The sequence below is a fragment of the Anthonomus grandis genome, chromosome 5 (genome assembly GCF_022605725.1).
Source record: "Anthonomus grandis grandis chromosome 5, icAntGran1.3, whole genome shotgun sequence".
Classification (NCBI taxonomy): domain Eukaryota; kingdom Metazoa; phylum Arthropoda; class Insecta; order Coleoptera; family Curculionidae; genus Anthonomus; species Anthonomus grandis.
In genome coordinates this window covers 24,775,315-24,795,490 of record NC_065550.1, presented here as the reverse complement: position 1 = coordinate 24,795,490, position 20,176 = coordinate 24,775,315, and the positions used below count along the sequence as shown (strand labels likewise).

The 20,176-nt window shown below is 31.3% G+C and overlaps 1 protein-coding gene across 1 annotated transcript; it reads right to left on the bottom strand.

The window, feature by feature from the left end:
* Nucleotides 1–159: 159 nt before the first annotated feature.
* LOC126736178 (forkhead box protein I1c-like) lies at nucleotides 160–19,488 on the bottom strand. The gene is made up of 8 exons (XM_050440416.1): nucleotides 19,159–19,488; nucleotides 18,824–19,103; nucleotides 10,576–10,667; nucleotides 10,373–10,494; nucleotides 6,023–6,185; nucleotides 5,776–5,916; nucleotides 2,906–3,014; nucleotides 160–824 (listed from the first exon to the last, which is right to left on the bottom strand). The coding sequence occupies exons 1-8, from the start codon at nucleotides 19,402–19,404 to the stop codon at nucleotides 646–648; spliced, it is 1,332 nt and encodes a 443-aa protein (XP_050296373.1). The 5' UTR covers nucleotides 19,405–19,488; the 3' UTR covers nucleotides 160–645.
* Between the last annotated feature and the right edge of the window lie 688 nt (nucleotides 19,489–20,176).

Below are 20,176 nucleotides of genomic sequence, written 5' to 3'. Positions count from 1 at the left end.
AGGACGACTAGCTGCAACCTTACACTGTGCTAAAACAAAAATGAATTATATATTTTATTACAATCTACCTTTATTACTAGTATAAAGACCATTTATTCCTTACATCAAACGACATAAGTTGAAAACATACAACTAGAACTCAGATAAACACTCCATAACTACAAAGAATAAATACAATCATATATTATTACTTTTTTACACCTTAAAGATGAGGAGAAGGGCAGAAAAGAACCAAAAGTTTGTTCTTACTCAAGTTTCCAAATTTTAAAACATACAAAGTTTAACGTTTATATTAAAACATAATAATTTAAATTAATTTGTATGCCTAAAACTCTATCTAAGATATTGACAATATTTTAAAAGTTGATTACTACGTTCTTAACCTAAAAAAAAACCAATTGCACTGTTTTAAAAAACTAGACAAAGAAATACTGTCAATCATTACTAACCATCGTAATAAAAGTTTATGATTTCGGAGAGTCAAACAGCTTTAAACAGAAAGTAATTATCAAATATTCTTGTACTCATCATAAGTTATATCAAAATATAACACTGAAGATCCCCATCCTTTATAAAAATCTACATTTTCTTACCGATAAATCATCTTTTTACACAGTCTTTTTACACAGTTTTACAATCTAAATACTATTCTTTTATTCCGTAATATTCCAGTGACATTTCTTCGTAGAGTCGATCGTCGCCGGTCTCCGTTTCGACTAAACTTAGACCCAATTGATTTGGGTTTATGTCCGTTATAAAAAAGTCACTTCCTAAGCCGCATTCGTTTACGATGTCTTGTTTTGATACTGGAGGCGAGAGGAAACCTTAAAGAAGCATCATTTTAAGTATAAATTGTTCAATATGCAAATTTACCATTGCATGAAATCTACAGTTATGTTAATTTTTATTTTCAAGGTAACAGGTTTTGTCTTACCAAATCATCATCAGAGCCCGGAAGTACCTAGGTAAACTCTTTTTTTTCAACCCTTAAGAGTATGTATTTCTAATATTTTGATTGCTTGCCACATGCTTACTGCCAGGTTCTGATGATGCCTTACGACAAAACAAGTAATCTGTTAATGAATACATATTTTTATTATACAGTGCGAGTTTCTTAACTGGAAATAAACTCACTAAATCAAAGGTGTTCTTTTTTTCGGAAATATACTCGGACACGTCGATTAGTATTTTAAATTGTCTTTATTTTAATATAAAAATTTTTTATACAGGGTGCCTCAAATGTGAGATATGACATCATTGATTATTTTTTAAATGGCAAACCTATTTTTTAATGACTATTATTAAAGGGTTTAACAAGTTACACATGCGTGACCAATTTCGAATTAAATATTACTTTTAAAATATTATCTAATTCGAATAAAATTATCTAATAATAAGTGTTCAAGATGTTGTCCATTTACTTACTGACAATGCCGTAAACGGAACCGAAACTCGCTTTGAATACAACGGAAATTAGCCTACACTCCTCTCTTATTCGTTCTTTTAAATCTTCAATATTTGCCGGTTTGGTATTAAAAACTTAAATCTTAAATAAATAGTGTTAAATCCCGATACCTGGATGGCGAATCAAAGAGTCCTGTTCTGCCAATCCATCTACCTGGAAATACATCAACCAGGTACTCACGGATAGCTCTTGCAAGCAAAATGAGGGGCTCGACGTCCTGTTGAAACATGTTTCTATTCAGGTCATCCGCCTCTATAGGGCACCGGAATAAAATAGCCAAATTCGGACCTAAGGTTCTTCTGCAAGAATTCTAAATATCTTGCTTAAATTAAGATTTTCTTGGGAGAAAATTGGTCCTATAACTTGATCACCCCTGTCCAAACATTGACTTTTTCTGGATGTTGAGTGTGGCGTTCGCTTATCCAGTGTGGGATTTTGTCTGCTCAATAACCATAATTTTGACGATTTACCTTACCTTTTACCTTAAACGTTAATTCATCAGAAAAGAGTAAGTTTTCTGTTTATAGAATAGTCCAGGATAGTAGATCTATCATTTGTTCGCGAAACTGGAGTCGTCTATTCGGATCATCTTCAGCGAGTTGGAGGATTAGTATTTTATAGGGATGACGTTTTTCAGCTTTAAGAACTCTTGCCACTGAGTACTGTCTAATTTCGAGTTTTTTAGCTATCTGTCTAGTAAGGACATGGGAATTTTCTTCCAGGGAAAAAAGAACATTAATTTTGACTTGACTTTTGACTATGACGATGATTTTTTGTTTGTCTTAAGTGCCTATTTTATCGAACCTGTTTTTCAATCTTGCTTACGGTACTTTGCGATATGGGTGGTGAATCAGGATACTATTCTCTGAATAAATGGACAACTTCATTTTGTGTTCTTATTTCTCCGTAGCCAATCATGATTAGAATTTCAATCTTGAGTGTTTCAGTTAAGTACAGCATTTTACAAACGGCGAACAACAAACTGTAAAACGACTAACAGTTCCGTCGCATAAATATGAATCGAACCCGATACTAATCTTCTTATTTAGTTTTATGACTTATTTGCTATCGCAATATCAATGTCAGGTATTATCATATCTGATATTCCAAGCATTTATTAAAAAAAACTATTGAAGGATATAATGTTAAATATCCTTTAAAAGACAAGTAAAAAATTGAAATTTGACACGCATGTGTAATTGTTAATGGTCATTAAAAAACAACCCTAATTAATGGTCATTCAAAAAATAGGGTTGCCATTAAAAAAAAATCGATATATCAGATTTCCAGAGACATCCTGTATAATTTTTTTTACATTAAGATAAAGGCAATTTAAAATAATAATAGACGTGTCCAAGCATATTTTCGAGAAAAAGAACACCTTTGATTCGGTGAATTTATTTCAAGTTAGAAACTCGCACTGTATATACAATATGATACCTTCAAGTCCAGTAACTCCGTCTGGAAGATTGATAAACTCTACTTGAATATCATTGTTAATTTGGATGTTGTGTTCGTTGGGTGCACTGCTGTTGTTGATAGATTCAGTCTGAAATAGATTTTAGTTTAAAATAAGATGAATATTAATATCTATATTTATATTATATTAAATTATATATAATTTTATTTTAATGTTTTAAAATAAGAAGTTTTGAAGAATTATAACCCTAATAAAATGTAACAGGTACATAAGATTAGCAAAAGAAATTCACTTAAACTATATATGCACTTAGAAAGGGGCCGTCCATAAATTACCTAAGACTTTTTTAACCATTTTAGACCCCTCTCCACCTGGCAAATCTTTCGTAAAATAACCATTTTATACATTATTTATTATCAATTTAAGGAACATACAGTGAATTGAAAAAGATAAAGTGTTCGTTACCGTCAATCAAACATCTTTGATCCAAACACTTTCCATCCATTGAACAACCAACGGAATAAAAGGTAATTTTACTTTTACATTATCCTCAATAGATTCAACATCTATACCTTCATCATTAAGCCATTCTGCATATTCATATGAATGAGGCTGAGCAATAAAACAGAGATTTCTACAATTTTTATGCTGCAATATTGTCAAAGAATGCTTTTTGTGTCGGGGCATATTTATTAACAAGAATGGCTCTCTTGTGATTCAATCGATTTTTCTTTGATGCAAAGTAGACACCGTATATATTCTTCGATGCTGTATCGAACATGTTAGTGTTTGGATATTGCATTTTTGAAAATAGTCTCTACATGATATATGGTTATTTATTCTAGCAATACATCTAATAATTCTCTTTTGTTTAAGAAATGCCTTTTCTCAAAAGCTTGAGTTTCTCCGAAACACACTCCATAAAAAATAGATTCAACTTGAGCATATAAAACATAATTATATGTTGAAACGTTAAAAGATTTCTGAGACCTAAAATAACATCAAAATAATAAATTAATCTAGATATTACACTCTTCAGGTGCTTTTTCCATGTTTAGCACGAATCAACATTTATTTCTAAAAACCTTACAGTTCAGAGTTTATAATATCTATCTCTTAACCATTTAGACCTATTTTCAAAGGCAAACAGTTTCTTTGTCGAGAAACCTAATGCACTGCGTCTTTAATCGATTCAGCAACAAAACCAATTATTATTAAAGAAGTCAATTTTGGAAGTGGAGTGAATGGTTAATAAGGAAGGGGTTTTCAGATGTTTTCTTAAGGAAAGTCTTTTCTCCACAAAACAAATGCCAAACTTGAATCGATTCGATAAGATAATTCTTTTTAATCATCAAAACTAAGTCTTGAGTCCGATGATGATAAGTTATCTCGTCGAAATGCATAACTCTTGAAACAAGAGTAGATTTTGTTTTGTGGAGAAAAGACTTCCCTTAAGAAAATATCTTCCTAACTTCGTTAATTTCTTTAGTGAGCATATACTGTCCGATTTATTTCAGACTAACACAGATGTATCATCTACAAAAGATATTACAAGCGCTTTAGGAATAACTTTCGGCAAACCATTTACATAAAACGAAAAAACAATAGGGCCCAGCACGGAGCCCTGCGAAACACCCATATTTGTATTAATATTTTCCAATCTGACTTGACTTTTACTGTTTGCAGAGTAATGACTAATAGAAACATATTGTTGCTTGTCAGTTATAAATGATTGTATCCAGTTAAGATTGATCCCTAAAACCATAATTAGGCAATTTGTTCAACAAAATTTTATGATGCACACAGTCCATCGAAAGCTTTATTACTAAGGTCACAAAATACCCCAACAGGACTCTCACCAAAAACAATAAACTCCAAAAGCTCCTTATATAACCTGTGAGCAGCGATACCAGTGGATTTACCGTGCAGAAAAACATACTGTCTTTAATGGATTAAATCATTTTCCGCTTTATACGACCGTAACCTGTCTAGAAAGCAATATTATAATATTGATAAATATCTTCGAAAAAGAAGAACATAAAGTAATAGGCCGATAGTTTTCCAGGGCATGCTCATCTGATTTTTTAAATATTTGGACGTAAAGATTAAAATGTCATATCAATAGGGTTTTAATATGTTAAATGACCTCAGGATAATGCTACCTTGTGTTAAAGTTAGTTTAATTGAATTTTGTTCAAAATTATTACATTAGCTCGAACTTTAACCCCAGGAATAAATAAGTACTTGAAACATGTTAGGTTAAAGGTTGATCTTGGGTTTATTATTTAAATGAATTTATAATTATTTAAATAAAAATGTTCGTGGCAGGTGGATTGACAGACGAGAACAAATAGGCCACCTAGATTGCCGGATTTATATCCATTAACTTTCCTTTTTGCAAGCAAAGTCTCGGTCTCAAAACGTATATGACAAAGTTAAAGATTAATTAAAATATAGGTAATATGTTGTTTGATGAATTAAAGATAGTCAGACCTTTAAATTATAAAATACACCCCACTGCAAGGCAATGTGTATTATAATATAAATTAAGACCCTTAGAACACTAAATACACATGCATTCAATGTTCTAAGTTAAAAACATTACTAGCTATCGAGACCTGATATTTATTTAATTCATGACTTGTTGTGTCAAAAAATCATACATTAAATTTAAAGCTGTCATGAATGTATAAAAACTTATAAAATATGTCTAATTTAAGCTAAGTAGATTTATACAAAATTGTTTTTTAATTATTAGTAGATATATTAAATATTGCGGTTAAAAAAATGTGGTTTAGAAATCAATAAAGATTAATAAAAGGATATATAATGACCGACAAAATGGGCAACTTGTTTCTAATTTAACTGTATCTTTTACAAGTTTACTTACAATATTCTGAGACTGGATTTCCTCCAAAATGCTATCCGTTGCCGCTTGCAATTCTTGGTCAAACGGATCTTGATTTTCATCGATCCGAGTATTTTCAATGTTCTGCTTTGAGTGCTTTAAAAATTCATTAATTCGTTGACGCTAAAAGAAAAGTCATTTATATTGAAAGGATATCCTAAATATTTATTAGAAGTTGAAAAATCCGAAAATTACAAGAACTGAGTATCAAAATATAGTTGTTCTTTACCATTTGCCACGTCTTGCTTTCATCTCTCTGCGCAATTGTCCATAAGTGACCAGCTCCATGAACGGGTTTGCCGCCCTTTCGAAAGTGTGGATTTATAGATAAATTATGCCTGACAGAGTTCTTCCATCGGTCGTCGTTCGACTTATAAAATGGGAAATGATTGCTGCAAATTATAGAACAAATACATGTACAAATATATACATATGAGATGTTATATTAAAATATTTTTTTCTGTAACCCGCTGTTGCTTAAAAATTTAAAAGACTTAGGACATAGGTTTATTGGAACTTTTCTTCTTAAAATTACGTTACATCATATTCTCACACACCACGTGTATGTTTTTATTGTTTCTTATATATATAGAATTTTTTCGTTTGTTATGTTTTTAAGCACTAGTATTATATTTGTAAAGCTACTACACATTATCTTTTTTACAAATTAGTTTTGAGACTTGAATATTTAAATATTGAGTATTTATATAGGTTGTAAATGTAAGTTCTTATAATAACAGATTATTCGTAAACGTCCATAAATATATCCATATTTTTAAGTCCTGTATCAAATTTTAAGAAAGCAGTAAATTTATGGCCAAAATCAATTAAGATAAACCTGTTGAGACTGTATTATGAAAATGAGAAGTTTACAGACTTTTCAAAAAACTGTCCAAATTATATGACATACTAAAACTAGTATATAATTTTTCTATATATTCTTCTTCTATTTGTCTTTTTAATGTCAAAGAACATCCTTAGCCGAAAGTCAATGTTTACAATTCAAATATTTACGTGTTTGCGGGAAAAGCACAAATCTGCCCCGATTCAAGGAAAGTTTGAACAGTTGCCATAAAATCATCAATAATTCGTGCCTGGTACGAACACCAACACCAGCGGCGGACAACCTTATATATCCATAAAATCCCATATTATATTAACGTCCTTTGAAATAGTGTCATTTAAAAACGTATTGGTCTTTTTTCTTTTTAAAAACTGAGAAAATGTAACAAGGTGCCTCATACAGGCAGATCTGAGCAAGAGGTTTCAAAAACGCTTCATTAATTCAGGATAAGTTAATTGACAGAAAAAAAATTTATTACTGGTTTGATTTTATTTATTTACTATAAAAAGACTTCTCAGATAATTTATAAAATTTATTTATTTAAAAAACCTTTGTAATAGAAATTGATGATGCTTGTGTTATCGAATGAATTTTGCTCATAATAAATTTCTCCTACTTTAAGTTTTATGAAATTCTTTGTGTAATATTTTAGTGGTTAAAAGCGATTTCAAATTTACTTAATAAGGTCGATCGATGGCAAAGTTACGATTAATGTCATCATTTTCCAGAACTTGCTAGTGCTGGAGCTTCAACATTGTCTAGCTAAGGATACATTTTCTTTTGAGTAGTTAAATAAAATATTTTATTGTAATTAGGCAAATTGACCCGTTTCTTATTCGTTTCATTTTAAATCCAACATTTCTTCTAAGTAGTAAGAGAAAAAGCAAACAAAAATTTGATCCAACAACCTGGATACTGCATGGAAGTAGTTCGTTAAATACTTTGTAACAGATAATAAACATGTATGTGAATAACTTGAAAATGAGTTTTTTAAATTGTAATATAATGCTTCTTTTTCTCGTAGTTTTTCCAAAAAACCAGACTATTATACTTTTTCGGAGGGTTCAATTCAAATATAGCCCTAGAATTGCTCTATCATGCTAGGATTTTCAGATATCCTAATCTAATAGAAGAGCATACATAAAACGCCGTCTTTTAAAACTATTTTATCCATTTTTAAAATTATAAATGTATGTCTTAACGAAATAATATAAAAAATCAAGTTAAGGGACAAGTCTTCCTTTTTCGCGGCCTCAAAGTCGCTCAAATATCTTTTTTTTTCGCTGAGATATTTCACAGTTTATACTATTAAATGGGAGGGTCATATAACATTGAATTTTATTGTTTTATTTTATTCTAGGAAATTTTTTCAAAAATTTTATACACATGATTTATAAAAAATTTTACTTTTGAACAATTGCATTATATACACAAGCATTAACTAAATTAATTGAATATCGCAGTAAAAAATCATAATTTTCCTGTGCTTAAATTTTTTTAACTAAACTTTTGTAGTAACAACATACTTTGCATATTTCTTGTATTTGCCTGTGTTTAAATTTTTTTTGTGAATTTAAATGTCATTATCTAAAGATCATTTATTCTGAAAATCTTAAAAAATTGGGTTTAGTATGCTTATAGAAAAGCAGTAAGATGGGAAAAAATAACAAGCATTGCTGCTTACGGCAGTAATAATGATCGTTTACCGAGTGCGATTTGTACAAACATCATGTCGAATAAAAGTTCATGAACTAAGTAAGATCAAAAGCAGTAAAGGATTTAAAATTACCGGATTATTATAATTGGAAATGTCCGAATGAATTAATTACAAGGTCAGCTGGTGGACAAGTATCTATTTGTGATTTATGTGAAATGGCTAGGAAGCGAGGTAAATTAATTTAATTCTGGGACATCACAGTAACTTAATTAAAAAAGTGAAAAATTTTCAAAAGTTTCACGTTGTTCAAAGTGTTCAAACATTGCGTCCTAAAGAAAAAGAGCAGTTAATAAGTAAATTAATGAAAAATATAGTAAATCCAAAAGAGAAATTTGGAAAAACCAATTACTGCTAAAGCTGTATCAGCAATGGAACAAACGTATCCTTATCTAATAGAGCTATTCAGAGGATTATTGGCAGATTGCGGGTTAACAACCGACGTTTTTTTGAATCTAATTTAAAAGAACAGCTAAAGACTAAGAATCGTCTGCGTCATGAATATTTTGAAATTAGAAGAAGCAAGTAATGACTTTTAAAAAAGGAAATCTTACGAAGTACAATGAAAATTTGATTGTTTTTAATAATTTTTAATAAGAACTAAATGAATATATTATAATGTATTAATGAACAATAAAATAATAATTAATAAATTAATGAACTTAACCCTAAATTTGATAGGTGCATTAAAAAATTTGATAAATTTCTTAGATTAAGCAATTAGTGTTACTCCCAAGGTGCATGCATGCTGTAATACTTTAATTGCGTATTTTTGCAATAAAAAACAACGATGCCTTGGATTTCATAGTGAACAATCAATGGAATCAATACATGCAGATTTTAAGAAAACGTGGCAAAAGTTCAAAGTATAAAATAAGTAATAAAAACTTTGCTGGCAAGTTATTACACGCTGTGCAAGAATACAATAGTTAGCATGTTTAATTTTGTTAAGTGTTCATTGGTTTAATAAATTTTCACTATTTTACGCTATAAAATCTATAATATTTAATCAAATATGTATTGTAAAATTAATTTAATAATTTAATTAATTTACTATTTCCCAACTTGTAATTACAACAGAAACGGCTTGTTTTTAATTTTTTCGAAAATTAACCCTGAAAGTGAGTTTAGAAAAAAAACCAGCTAAGGATGATTTAAATTTTTTTGCAAATATTTTTTAAAGATTTCTAGAATAAAATGCAAAAATTAAATTATTAATCTAAAGAGTAATATATTGCAATTAAGTTATTGTTCTGATTTTTCAAACATTGGAAAATTTATAAAATTAAAATTACCAAATCTCAACAAATAAATACGATATTTGACCAAACTCAACGCGATTGGAAAGGGAAAGGACTTTTAGATTCTAATAGTGTAATTTTATGTGAAAAATAATCCTAACGAGATATTCTGCAAATTTAAATATTTTTTCAACTTTTCATTACTTTCAATTTTTGAGTATTTATCTATTTTCTGACATAATTGTAAATAAAATTCATCCAATTTAAAGGTTCTTCTGAATTCACAAAATGATGAATAAAAATGAAAGTAGTACTAACCCAAATAACTTTTAAGTTCAGGGTAGTTACAATGCCTTAATTAATACATTTAAAACCGGAAACTACACCAGTGGGTATTAAGCATAATGTCCCTTATTCAAATCATCATCAATGAAAATTAAACCTGCAGACTATATATATGTCGTGTCCCAATTTTCCCATAATTTCCGAAAATTAAATGGGGTGGAAATGTGCAGGTTCCGATCGCACCTGCGTCAAGCGATCCGTAACTCCACACACGACGTGATAATAGAACGGCAATTACCATAATTGTTTTATCTGCAAGCTCAATTTTGTTCGATTTCACGGTCGCTGACCGTCAAAAAGGGGAGGATTTTTGTTTTTATCATTTCCTTGGGAAGTTACGCCGATGTTCGAAAATTGGGGGTTGGTTACTACTTTCTATATAAACTCTATTTCACCCCTTTTAGCTCAAAAAAGTAAAGTTAGATACAAACTTACGATATCCAGTTGTAGATACCAGACACGGTGAGTTCACCTTTCTCGCTTAAAGCGTGTTCGATTAGCTCTGTGTAAGTGAAGGGTGGTTTCTTGGGCAAATTGTTATTAGGATTAAATCCTTCCTAAAAAATAATTAGTTATTTATTGGATCAGATATTACGAAATCAATAAATTATGTATTCCTATATGATAAATTTACTTACATTAATCACAACTTCATTTAGGGGTTGTTGAGGCGTGACTATCTTGACAATCTTCTCTTCGCTACTTACTGTGCTTTCGATAGTTCCGCTGTCTAAGTAGGAAAATAAATAGAATTTATACTTTTGATAAATAATTGCTAAAAATATGTTAGGAAAAAAATATTATGTTATGATTTTGTACAAAAAATTATTTTCCCTAAAATGTTCACATAACATCATTACAACGCCATTTTATGACACTTTATCGGGAATTTTGATGTTGTTTAACCAATAGAATTTCTTTCAGTGGATCTTCCGTTGAAATGACGTCAGAATTGTCAAGTCCAATAATCGGAATAAGTATGATGTATGTGATGAGGTGATATCTACGTTTCCGTTTCTCAGTTCCTTGTTAAAACTTAACATATAATGAATACAATGAATAACATATACTTTAAACGCAAAAACCAACATAAATACATCTTCCCAAATACAAAAGGACACAAGACAGCGATCGACTACGCGATCAAGAACAGCCAAGTAGACCTCCAGCATCTGCTCGATATAAGAGCATTAACAGCAGCAAACATAGAACCCCAACACAAACTTGTTTCAGCAAATACCGATCGACAAATCTGCGAAAAAGGAAAAAGACCCCTAACTACATCACTAAATTCTACATAGAATCGCTTAAAGATAACAGCACAAGATTAATGAACGAAGACTCAACGAGAAATCACACAAAACCATATAAGAGGGGAAAACGAAGTGAAGTTGGTATGTAGAACGCAATAAAAACTATAGGACCGAGATCAGTGGACACCAATGGTAACAGAAACAGAAAACCGCGGCTCACCAACGAATAAAAAGAATTTGCTAAAAAAAAGAAGCTTACTTAAAATATATTAACAACAGAACACCGAACGGATACGAGCGATACAAAATAACTAAATATCTAACAAGCAACAGCTGAAATGGAGGGAGATCTATACAGCCGTCAAAAAAAGTGTAGAACGTGCTATGAAATAGGCAAAAATAGAGCACTGAGAAGGTGAAAGTCAAAGAGAATAAATTGGAGACATGGATGAAACACTTGAAAAATTAAATAACAATAGAGTAAGTTCAAGCGATAACACAGAAGTTGAAAAATCAAAAACTCCTGGTGTCGATAATATCAATAATGAAGTCTTCAAAAACTGGAACTACAGAAAGAACTCATCAAACTATTTAAAAAGGTAATTAGATCTGGAACCATACCAGATGAATGGAATCAATCCTTAAGCTAATAGTCTCATGGAAAAGATTCCAATATCCGAAGAACAGCAACGATTTAGGTTCAATAGATCAACAGTGATCAAGGCAATATTCATATAATGCCAAAATTTATAGAATTAACCAAGCCCCTGGTTTGTCTGTTTTATGGATTTAACCAAGGCATTCGACAGGGTCCGACTGGATGACGTAATCAAGATTCTACACCACAACAACATCGATTACGAATGAAGACTACCTACAACGCCTGTAATACAAGACGAAAGTAACAGAACAAATTTAACATGAACATCGCAAACAGAAGAAACACAGTCAATGACTATCTCTAAAGAACCCATAAGGTGCAAACTGGCAGTCGACAACAGGATAATCCAGCAGGTGAGAAGATTCAACTACCTGGGAGTGGAGGTTTCAAGCGAAAGGAACCTTATTGAAGAAGCACAAATACAAGCCCTAAAAGCAAGAAGAGTCAGCGGATACCTGAGAGATATTAAATGGCGAAATAAAATGAAAAATAAGAAAAGCAAGCTGAGAATTTACAAAACATGCGTAAGACCGATTTTAACGAAAATAATAATGAAAACGACTGAAAGGAAAATACTAAAAACCATTAAGGGTGTCACCCTCAGGATTAGAATCAAAAGCCACAGGACGAGGAAGAGCTCCGAAGGAAGCTGAACATATGGGTTAAAAAGGACCAGGTCCTGTTATAAAAAGAAGAAGAAGAAAAAGAAAAATAAATTCCTGTAGTATTTTTTGGTTGCTTATAAATATTAAATGAATATACCACTAATATATTACAGAAATTAATTAAATAGCCCGGCAAGAAATATTAATGTCTAAATGGTAAAATTAATTAATAAAATATTTTCAATTAATTTTTATTCTTCTATATACATGTATTTTTATTGTTCTATATATCTTATTAATTCTTTATATATGTTTACATCGCAATTGCGAAAATGGTACTAAATTCTACCGAAGATGTTCCAAATATACAACTCCTTTAAGTACATCTTTTTGATAAATGTAAAATGTAATCTCTAAAATCCTAAAATATACTATATTTCATAAATAAATATTATATATATATATATATAGTATTATATTATTGGGATATCTTAATATTTGAGTTGACACCGATAGAAAGCCATTTTCAATCTTTAGATCCGGCAACAAATTGACTCTTTATTGATATGTCATATCCGCATTCACATCGACGAAAAAGCAATCTCATTCATGAACTGCAGCGAATAATACTTTATGAAATAAGAATTCTATGGCAAATTTACAGTGACAAATTCGTCTGACGATACTACAAGCTATCTTTTACGCCGAACCATGTAGTTCTAGTTTTTATAGGTGTGAATGCAAAAATATATTAAAATTCTCATTCAATAGACAAATTGTTGCCGCAGCTGAAGATTAAGAATGCTTTATATCGATGTTAACTCAAAAATATCACTGATTGTTTTTAACATAATCAATCCATTGCTGCAGTATCAAGAAAGAAGAATTGACAAAAACAGCTTACAATTGAAGCTACATTTCATATATTTAAAACATCTTTGCTGAACCTACTCAGTTTGAGTTATATCAAAATAAATATTGTTTCAATTAAAAAAATATATATATATATGAAGCAATTAGTTTTTTTGATAGTCGATATCTATATCAGACGCGTCTTTTCAAGAGCTACAATTTTCCATTTGAACGAAAATTTTATGAATTTTTCCTGACAATTTCACCCCTTAAATCCACCCCTACGACTTTGACGACGTGAATTAATATTCAGTTCTGATTTTCTTAAAATTTTAAACATAACGTGCAACACTAAATCGGCCAATTTTTTTATTCTTTAATATACAGTTTGACTGTAGCAATAAAAAAAAAATTAATTAATACCAAAACATGTAGCACGCCTCATAACATAAACCGTGTTGCCAACTATGAAATTTTAGAATTTAACGTCAAGATTCTCCAGATTTCACCAAATATTAGGTCAGTGGAGGGGAGGTTACCTAATAGTTGCTATATTTGTGTTCTGTGTAATAGTTGTTTAAACCAATCAGAAGCTCAAGCTGCAAAACGTCATCTTGTGAATTTATTTAACATTGTTTTGAACCTACATCAGGACCAATAAGGAGACCAACGTAATTGTAAAGCAATTAACAATATAACAACCACATTATAATTTAATGATGACTTCCTCTGGATCAGCTCTGGGATTCAGTTTATGTATTTTAAAATTCGATTTCTAGAGATGTTGCCTTTCTTTAGTCGATTTAAAGTTGCATAAGACCGACAAGGACGACACCTATAGAAATAGATAATACAATAAAAATAGAATTAGAAATAGAATTCAATTCATCATTGAACAAATTACTGATGAACAATCTCTAGATCTATCAAGAACCAACTCTAGTCCAAATTCCTACAAATTGTGAAATCAAACTAAATGACAAGAGGTGTTCCAATAATGTCCAATTAATTTAAGGAAAACCTTTGATATTGCGAGAAATTCAAGAAAATGAATTTCAAAAACCAAAATCATACAAGATGCCCAATATAAGTCATGTTAACCTTCAAGACTTATATGAGTTAAGGAGCAAACCAATCACATTCAATCGAAGAAACCTCACCGGATGTATCGACTATAGCAATAATCAACAACATTTTAATTATCGCTATCATCATTGTATTAATATTGGTGGTTATCCAGAAGAAAAATTATGCTTCCAAGATGCCAGAAGCTAAAACCCTAGCCTCAATGGGAAAACCCTTTGCTGCAAAACCCTATATAATTTTCTGGTAGAATTCTACAACAGTAATTGGATTTTAGATTGCCTAATTAAAACAAAATTTGTTTTGAATAAACAAACAAGTATAGATTAGCTACGTTTACAACGGGGGTACCAAATATTTAATACTTGGATCAAATGACGTCACGAGGACTATTTTTTCGGTGTAATCGGTAGCGCACTAAAATTTGATACGCGAATTTGATGCTTCCCAAATTCAGTTTTTTTCGGTGTAAACACCTAGGACCTATTTTAAAGTACCAAAATGAGAAGTTTGACATTTTATTGAATGTTAGCTTACGAGATTTTTATTTTTGTAGACAAAAATACAGAGGACAAGCTTAAGCCTTGAAAAATAAATTATTAGTTTATTTTTATTATATTTAAACAATAACACTTTTAAAGATTTAGAGGTTATGTCCTATTCTTCGTCTAAACTCACTCCAACTGACATTTTGATCCTAGAGATAATCCTGGACTAATTTAACCCTCAAAATCAATCCTTGTAAACAGGGCTGTACTAAATAAAAATAGTCTATCATTTGATCCATAGACCTAATAGGTTCGCGCGTTGTAAACGTAGCTATTGATAAAAAATCAATTCATAATAACATAACCTGAATTTTTTGAATATCGACGGTTAAAGTACGGTACCTCGTAAGTCGTAAGTTGTCAAAATTGAGATAATATAATATTCCGGTAAAGGACACTATCCGCCTTCTATTAATAAATAGTTTAAGCTCATTCATTATTTATTTTATTTTTAAACGGCGAAAATCGATAACTCGTAGTTGACTTCCATTAATTTTCAAAAGCGAGAACTCGTAAGTAGCGACATGCAGTAACTCGTATATGCAAACTCAATATATTTGTAACGATACCTCGTAACTTCTGTTAGTCAGCCATAATAATTGTGCCATGGTGTTGAGGTTTCGTTGGTGTTGCTGTGAACAATTTTGGTAAGTAAAAGCAGTATTTAACATTAACACACAATTACTTCACAACTTTTTATTGGTTTTTTATACACCTTCATTAATGTTTTAGCTAAAAATAGATTTTTGTTTTAGCTATAACTGCTGTTAAAATTCAAGAATAAAAAAAATACTTGAACTAGCAGAGAAAAAATTTATAGAAAATCAGCATGAAGATTTTGAACCTGCACCAACTTCAAGTGTAAGTTTAGACGTGATCACTACAATTGATGACCTAAACAATATTTCAATCGACAATAATTTCTTAGATGAAGCCTTAACACCCGAAAACATTGTTCAAATGATTAATGATGCCGACTTGGTATTTTGTAACGACATTAATTTGTATGAACCAAATCAAGAGATTTCCGCAGAAACCATGATGGAGAATAACATTAAAATTTGTAAATATAATCGCGAGTGGGGACATGAACAACATGAACAACCCAATTCACTCTTTAAACAATACAGAAAACGACGTATTGTTTCATGAGGGAGTACCTAACAAACAAAGTAAATACCAAAATAAAGAACTTTATCAGAAAATAGCATGACAAATGAAACCATTTTTGCAAATGACATTCCGATTAAAAATAGAATACTAACTGAAAACATACCTAATGAAGAAAATACAGTAAACGAAGACCATGACGTATCTTCCAATTCAGACTGCGTTCCAGCGGATAATGATGATTCTAAAAGTGATAACTCAGAAACAAGTAATGACAGTGGCCCTATATTGCAAAATGTTACAAATAAATAAAAGAACTAGGAACAAGAAAACGAGAAGTGAACCAAAAACTAAGACTTACTGGCAAGCAATGTAGGATTTAGAAACCCTGCAGGACAAAAAAACTATTTCCATGATATACCAAGAAGTGAGAGAGTTTTAGGATTACGTTGTAATTGTACGCAAAGAGTAACTAAGAAAGCACAGAAACGAAAATGCTTTTTAGTATCTGAGGAAAAACGAAAAGAAATTTTTAGTAAATTCTGGTCTGATATGTCATGGGATCAAAGAAAAGCTTTTGTATCACAATCTGTTTCTATTGTCCAACCCATTAGACCAAAAAAGACTGAAGATGCATCAAGACGCAAATCCACGTTGAAGTATTCTTTAACTTTGGGATACGAAAAGATTTCAGTTTGCAAAACAATGTATTTGAGAACGACTGGTTTGCGAGAATGGTCTGTTAGAAGTTGGTCTATGAAAAGTGAAAATGGCTTGACAGCTAGTGTTGAAGTTAATAGGAGTATCAAAAAAAAAACAATCAATTATCACGAAGAAGACACAGTCTTTCTCAAAGAGTTTTTAAATTCCCTTCACAAACTTCCTTCTCACTACTGCAGAAAGGATACAAACCGCCTTTACTTGGAGCAACAGTTTCAATCTTTTGCACAAGAAGAGGAAGAAGAAGCCAGGAAATCTAAACAGGCTGACAAGGAATTAGCAAATTCAGGATTTTGCCATGTTGTTACAATGGATGTTCAGGCTGTTAAATTAGCTCCATATTTAGCAGCTAGTGCTTTATACTATAGGACTAAGCTATCTAATCACAATTTTACAATCTACAATTTAAATAATCGAGACGTTGTTTGCTACTGGTTTAACGAAACACAAGCGGATGGACAAGCAGCTACGTACTTTTTTTAGAAACAAACTTGTTCCAAAACTCTAACAAAGTTCCCATTATTATTTACTCAGATGGATGTACAGCTCAGAACCGAAACTGCATTATGTCCAATGCCTTGCTTCATCTATCTGAAAAATACGAGGTCGTGATTGAACAAAAGTTTTTAGAAAAGGGTCACACTCAAATGGAGTGTGACTCAGTTCACGCTGCAATTGAGACCAACCTAAAGCACAAAGACATTTATTTACCTAGTGATTATCATCGTATTACCAAAGAATCGAGACCAAAAAATTCTTACCAAGTACAGAACATGAGTTATGAGTTTTTTTTTAATTATGGTTATAAACCATTATTAAAATATAAATCCATAAGACCCAGCCTAAATAAGACAGTTACTGACATCAGAGTTTTAAGGTACGAAAACGGACAAATTTTCTTCAAAACTAATTATGGAGATGAGTTCGAAGCTATACCGGTAAGAACATCCAAAGTGGAATTAAGAAATGCGACATTTCCCCAACTGTTTGACTCACCATTGCCCATTTCAAAAAGAAAATTTTTGGATCTTCAAGCAATAAAAGAAGTTATTCCTCAAGACTGCTGGGCATATTATCATCAATTGCCCCACAAAAAGGAAAATATAACATAGCAAAGTCTTGGCATTATAGGATTGGCTTTTCACTCTTTTCATTTTAGAATCTTTTTATGTTGAGTTTAAGTTTATCAGACCATGTCAACTTTGTTGTTATTTTTTGGTTTTTAATCATTAGTTTTTCTAAAATTTCGTTAATTTATAAAGGAGTTTACGTGTACCTATGTGTTCTATAAATATTTTTTCTTTGCAATATTTCAAGTTTTTATAAAATCGATTTTTGTATTTTGTTTATTTAAAATAAACATGTTGTTCTGTATGATCGTTTTTAAATAACTATTACAGTACCTCGTAACTGACCAAAAAAAAATACGGGAGCTCGTAAAAAGGTCTAAAATTTAAAAGAAAAGGTTTTTGCGTATTCCTTTTTCACAAAACAAAAAATAGAGCTTTTCTATTTATGAATATACTAAAAATATTGAGGTAGTATCTATCCTGAGTATTTAAAACAGTTTTTACTCTCTCCTGTAAAATTTCCCTTTTGCGACTTACGAGGTACCGTACTTTAGCCGTCGATATGTAACCTAAAAAGTCGGTAAAATTTCAATTTATTTAGTACATAACCTCAAATATTTTAAAACCCTGGGGGTTATATTATAGCCAATAATTATTCTAAGCTTGAAACTGGCTTCTAGACAAAGCAATTAATTTGGAAAACACATATAGTATATTTTTAGAGTAATTAATAATATAGTCTGTAGTGTAGTATACCGAATGGAGCGTCATTGCACCTAATGTAAGAAATAATTACAACAAATTCTATATAAACTGCATATCTGGGACACCTTGTAAACATTTTAAATAAACATATGAATTTAAAAACGTCCCGCAGTTACGGTGGCTATAGAAAAAACAAACAATATATAATTTTTTTTTTGAGTTATGGATTTCGAAATGTTCAATAATCATTAAGATGGACCTTATATTCACTATAATTACCTGGTACCGGCGGCAATTCTCGTATTTTATAGTTTAAAAGCCACGATAAGTTCCCGTCGGTGCAGTCAGACTCTATGCCGCTGTCAGAACCTCTTGGACTGGGACTAACCAAATATTGTGAATGGCTTACTCCTGATCCTGGACGTTCAAAATCCCCATTTAAATTAAACGCCGTATAGTCTTGTGTTTGAACTTGACTGTTTGAACTAAGCAATTCTGTCATTTTATTGTATGGCTGCTTTCCGCATGGATCCCAACTGTTTCCGTTGAGCAAAACGACCTGTAAGTAAACATATGAAATTTCATTTTTTAAGTGAAAAAACCCTAATTAATACCTCTCCATCATATTTTTCAGAAGAATCGTCACTTTTAATCGAAATCCGGGGCAAATTATTACCGCTACTTTGTACGTGATTTAAAATTTTCCGCGCTTTCGTGAGCGGTTCCTCGCTCCGTTCGGTGCGAGAAAATGTTTGGGAAACGATCCGTCCGGTGTCGGTCGGATCGTGGAATTCGATTTTGATATTTTGATAAGACTCCGCATAAAAATTCGCCGGTTGGTAGGAATGACTGAAATTCATTATTCGACAAATTCTTCGAAAATTATAATTAAATTCTGCTCGAAGTTTAAAATTTGACGTAAAAGTGACGCGAACGCCACAGCCTGCTTAAAATGGCCGTTCAGAGTTGACATTGACAGTTCTATTCATTGTTACCCATGAAGCAGTAAATAAGGAGTGGTCGTAGAAATTGGAACCAAGTCTTTGACAGATTCATGCGACATCTGTAAGTGATCTTAAGAATGAGGGAATTCTTAACCAATAAGTAAATTTAAGTCTCGCCTGCCATATTGAAAGAAACAGTAAACTTTAGCTTTGCATCAGGGTAGACATGAATATCCTTCATAAAAATTAAATGTCCTTGGGTAAAACCAATATGGCGTCACCTCAACTAAAATCTGGGTTTCGTGGTGGTCCCACCACATCGACTGGCTTGGCAGGTCTTACGTATAATATTATGAGAGCTCTTGACAGGAATTTGAAAGTATTTGATGTATTGGAGCATGAACTTTTTTGTTCCAAGTTGTATTATCTTGGATTTGATGAGATGGTCAGTGGATTGATGGATTTAATAAGACTGGGATATGTCACTTTTTTAATAACTATCTGAAATATGGAAAGTAAAAAGTACACGTGGACAACGCGTTGTCTAGAAGGGTAGTCATAAAACCTGGTGTACCGCAAGGTTCTATACTGGGCCCTCACTGCGTGCATATAGTGTTTTACATTTTCGTATGCAGTCATATGCTGACAACACCCAAGTTTTTCACATTTATTTAATCATTGTTTAAGT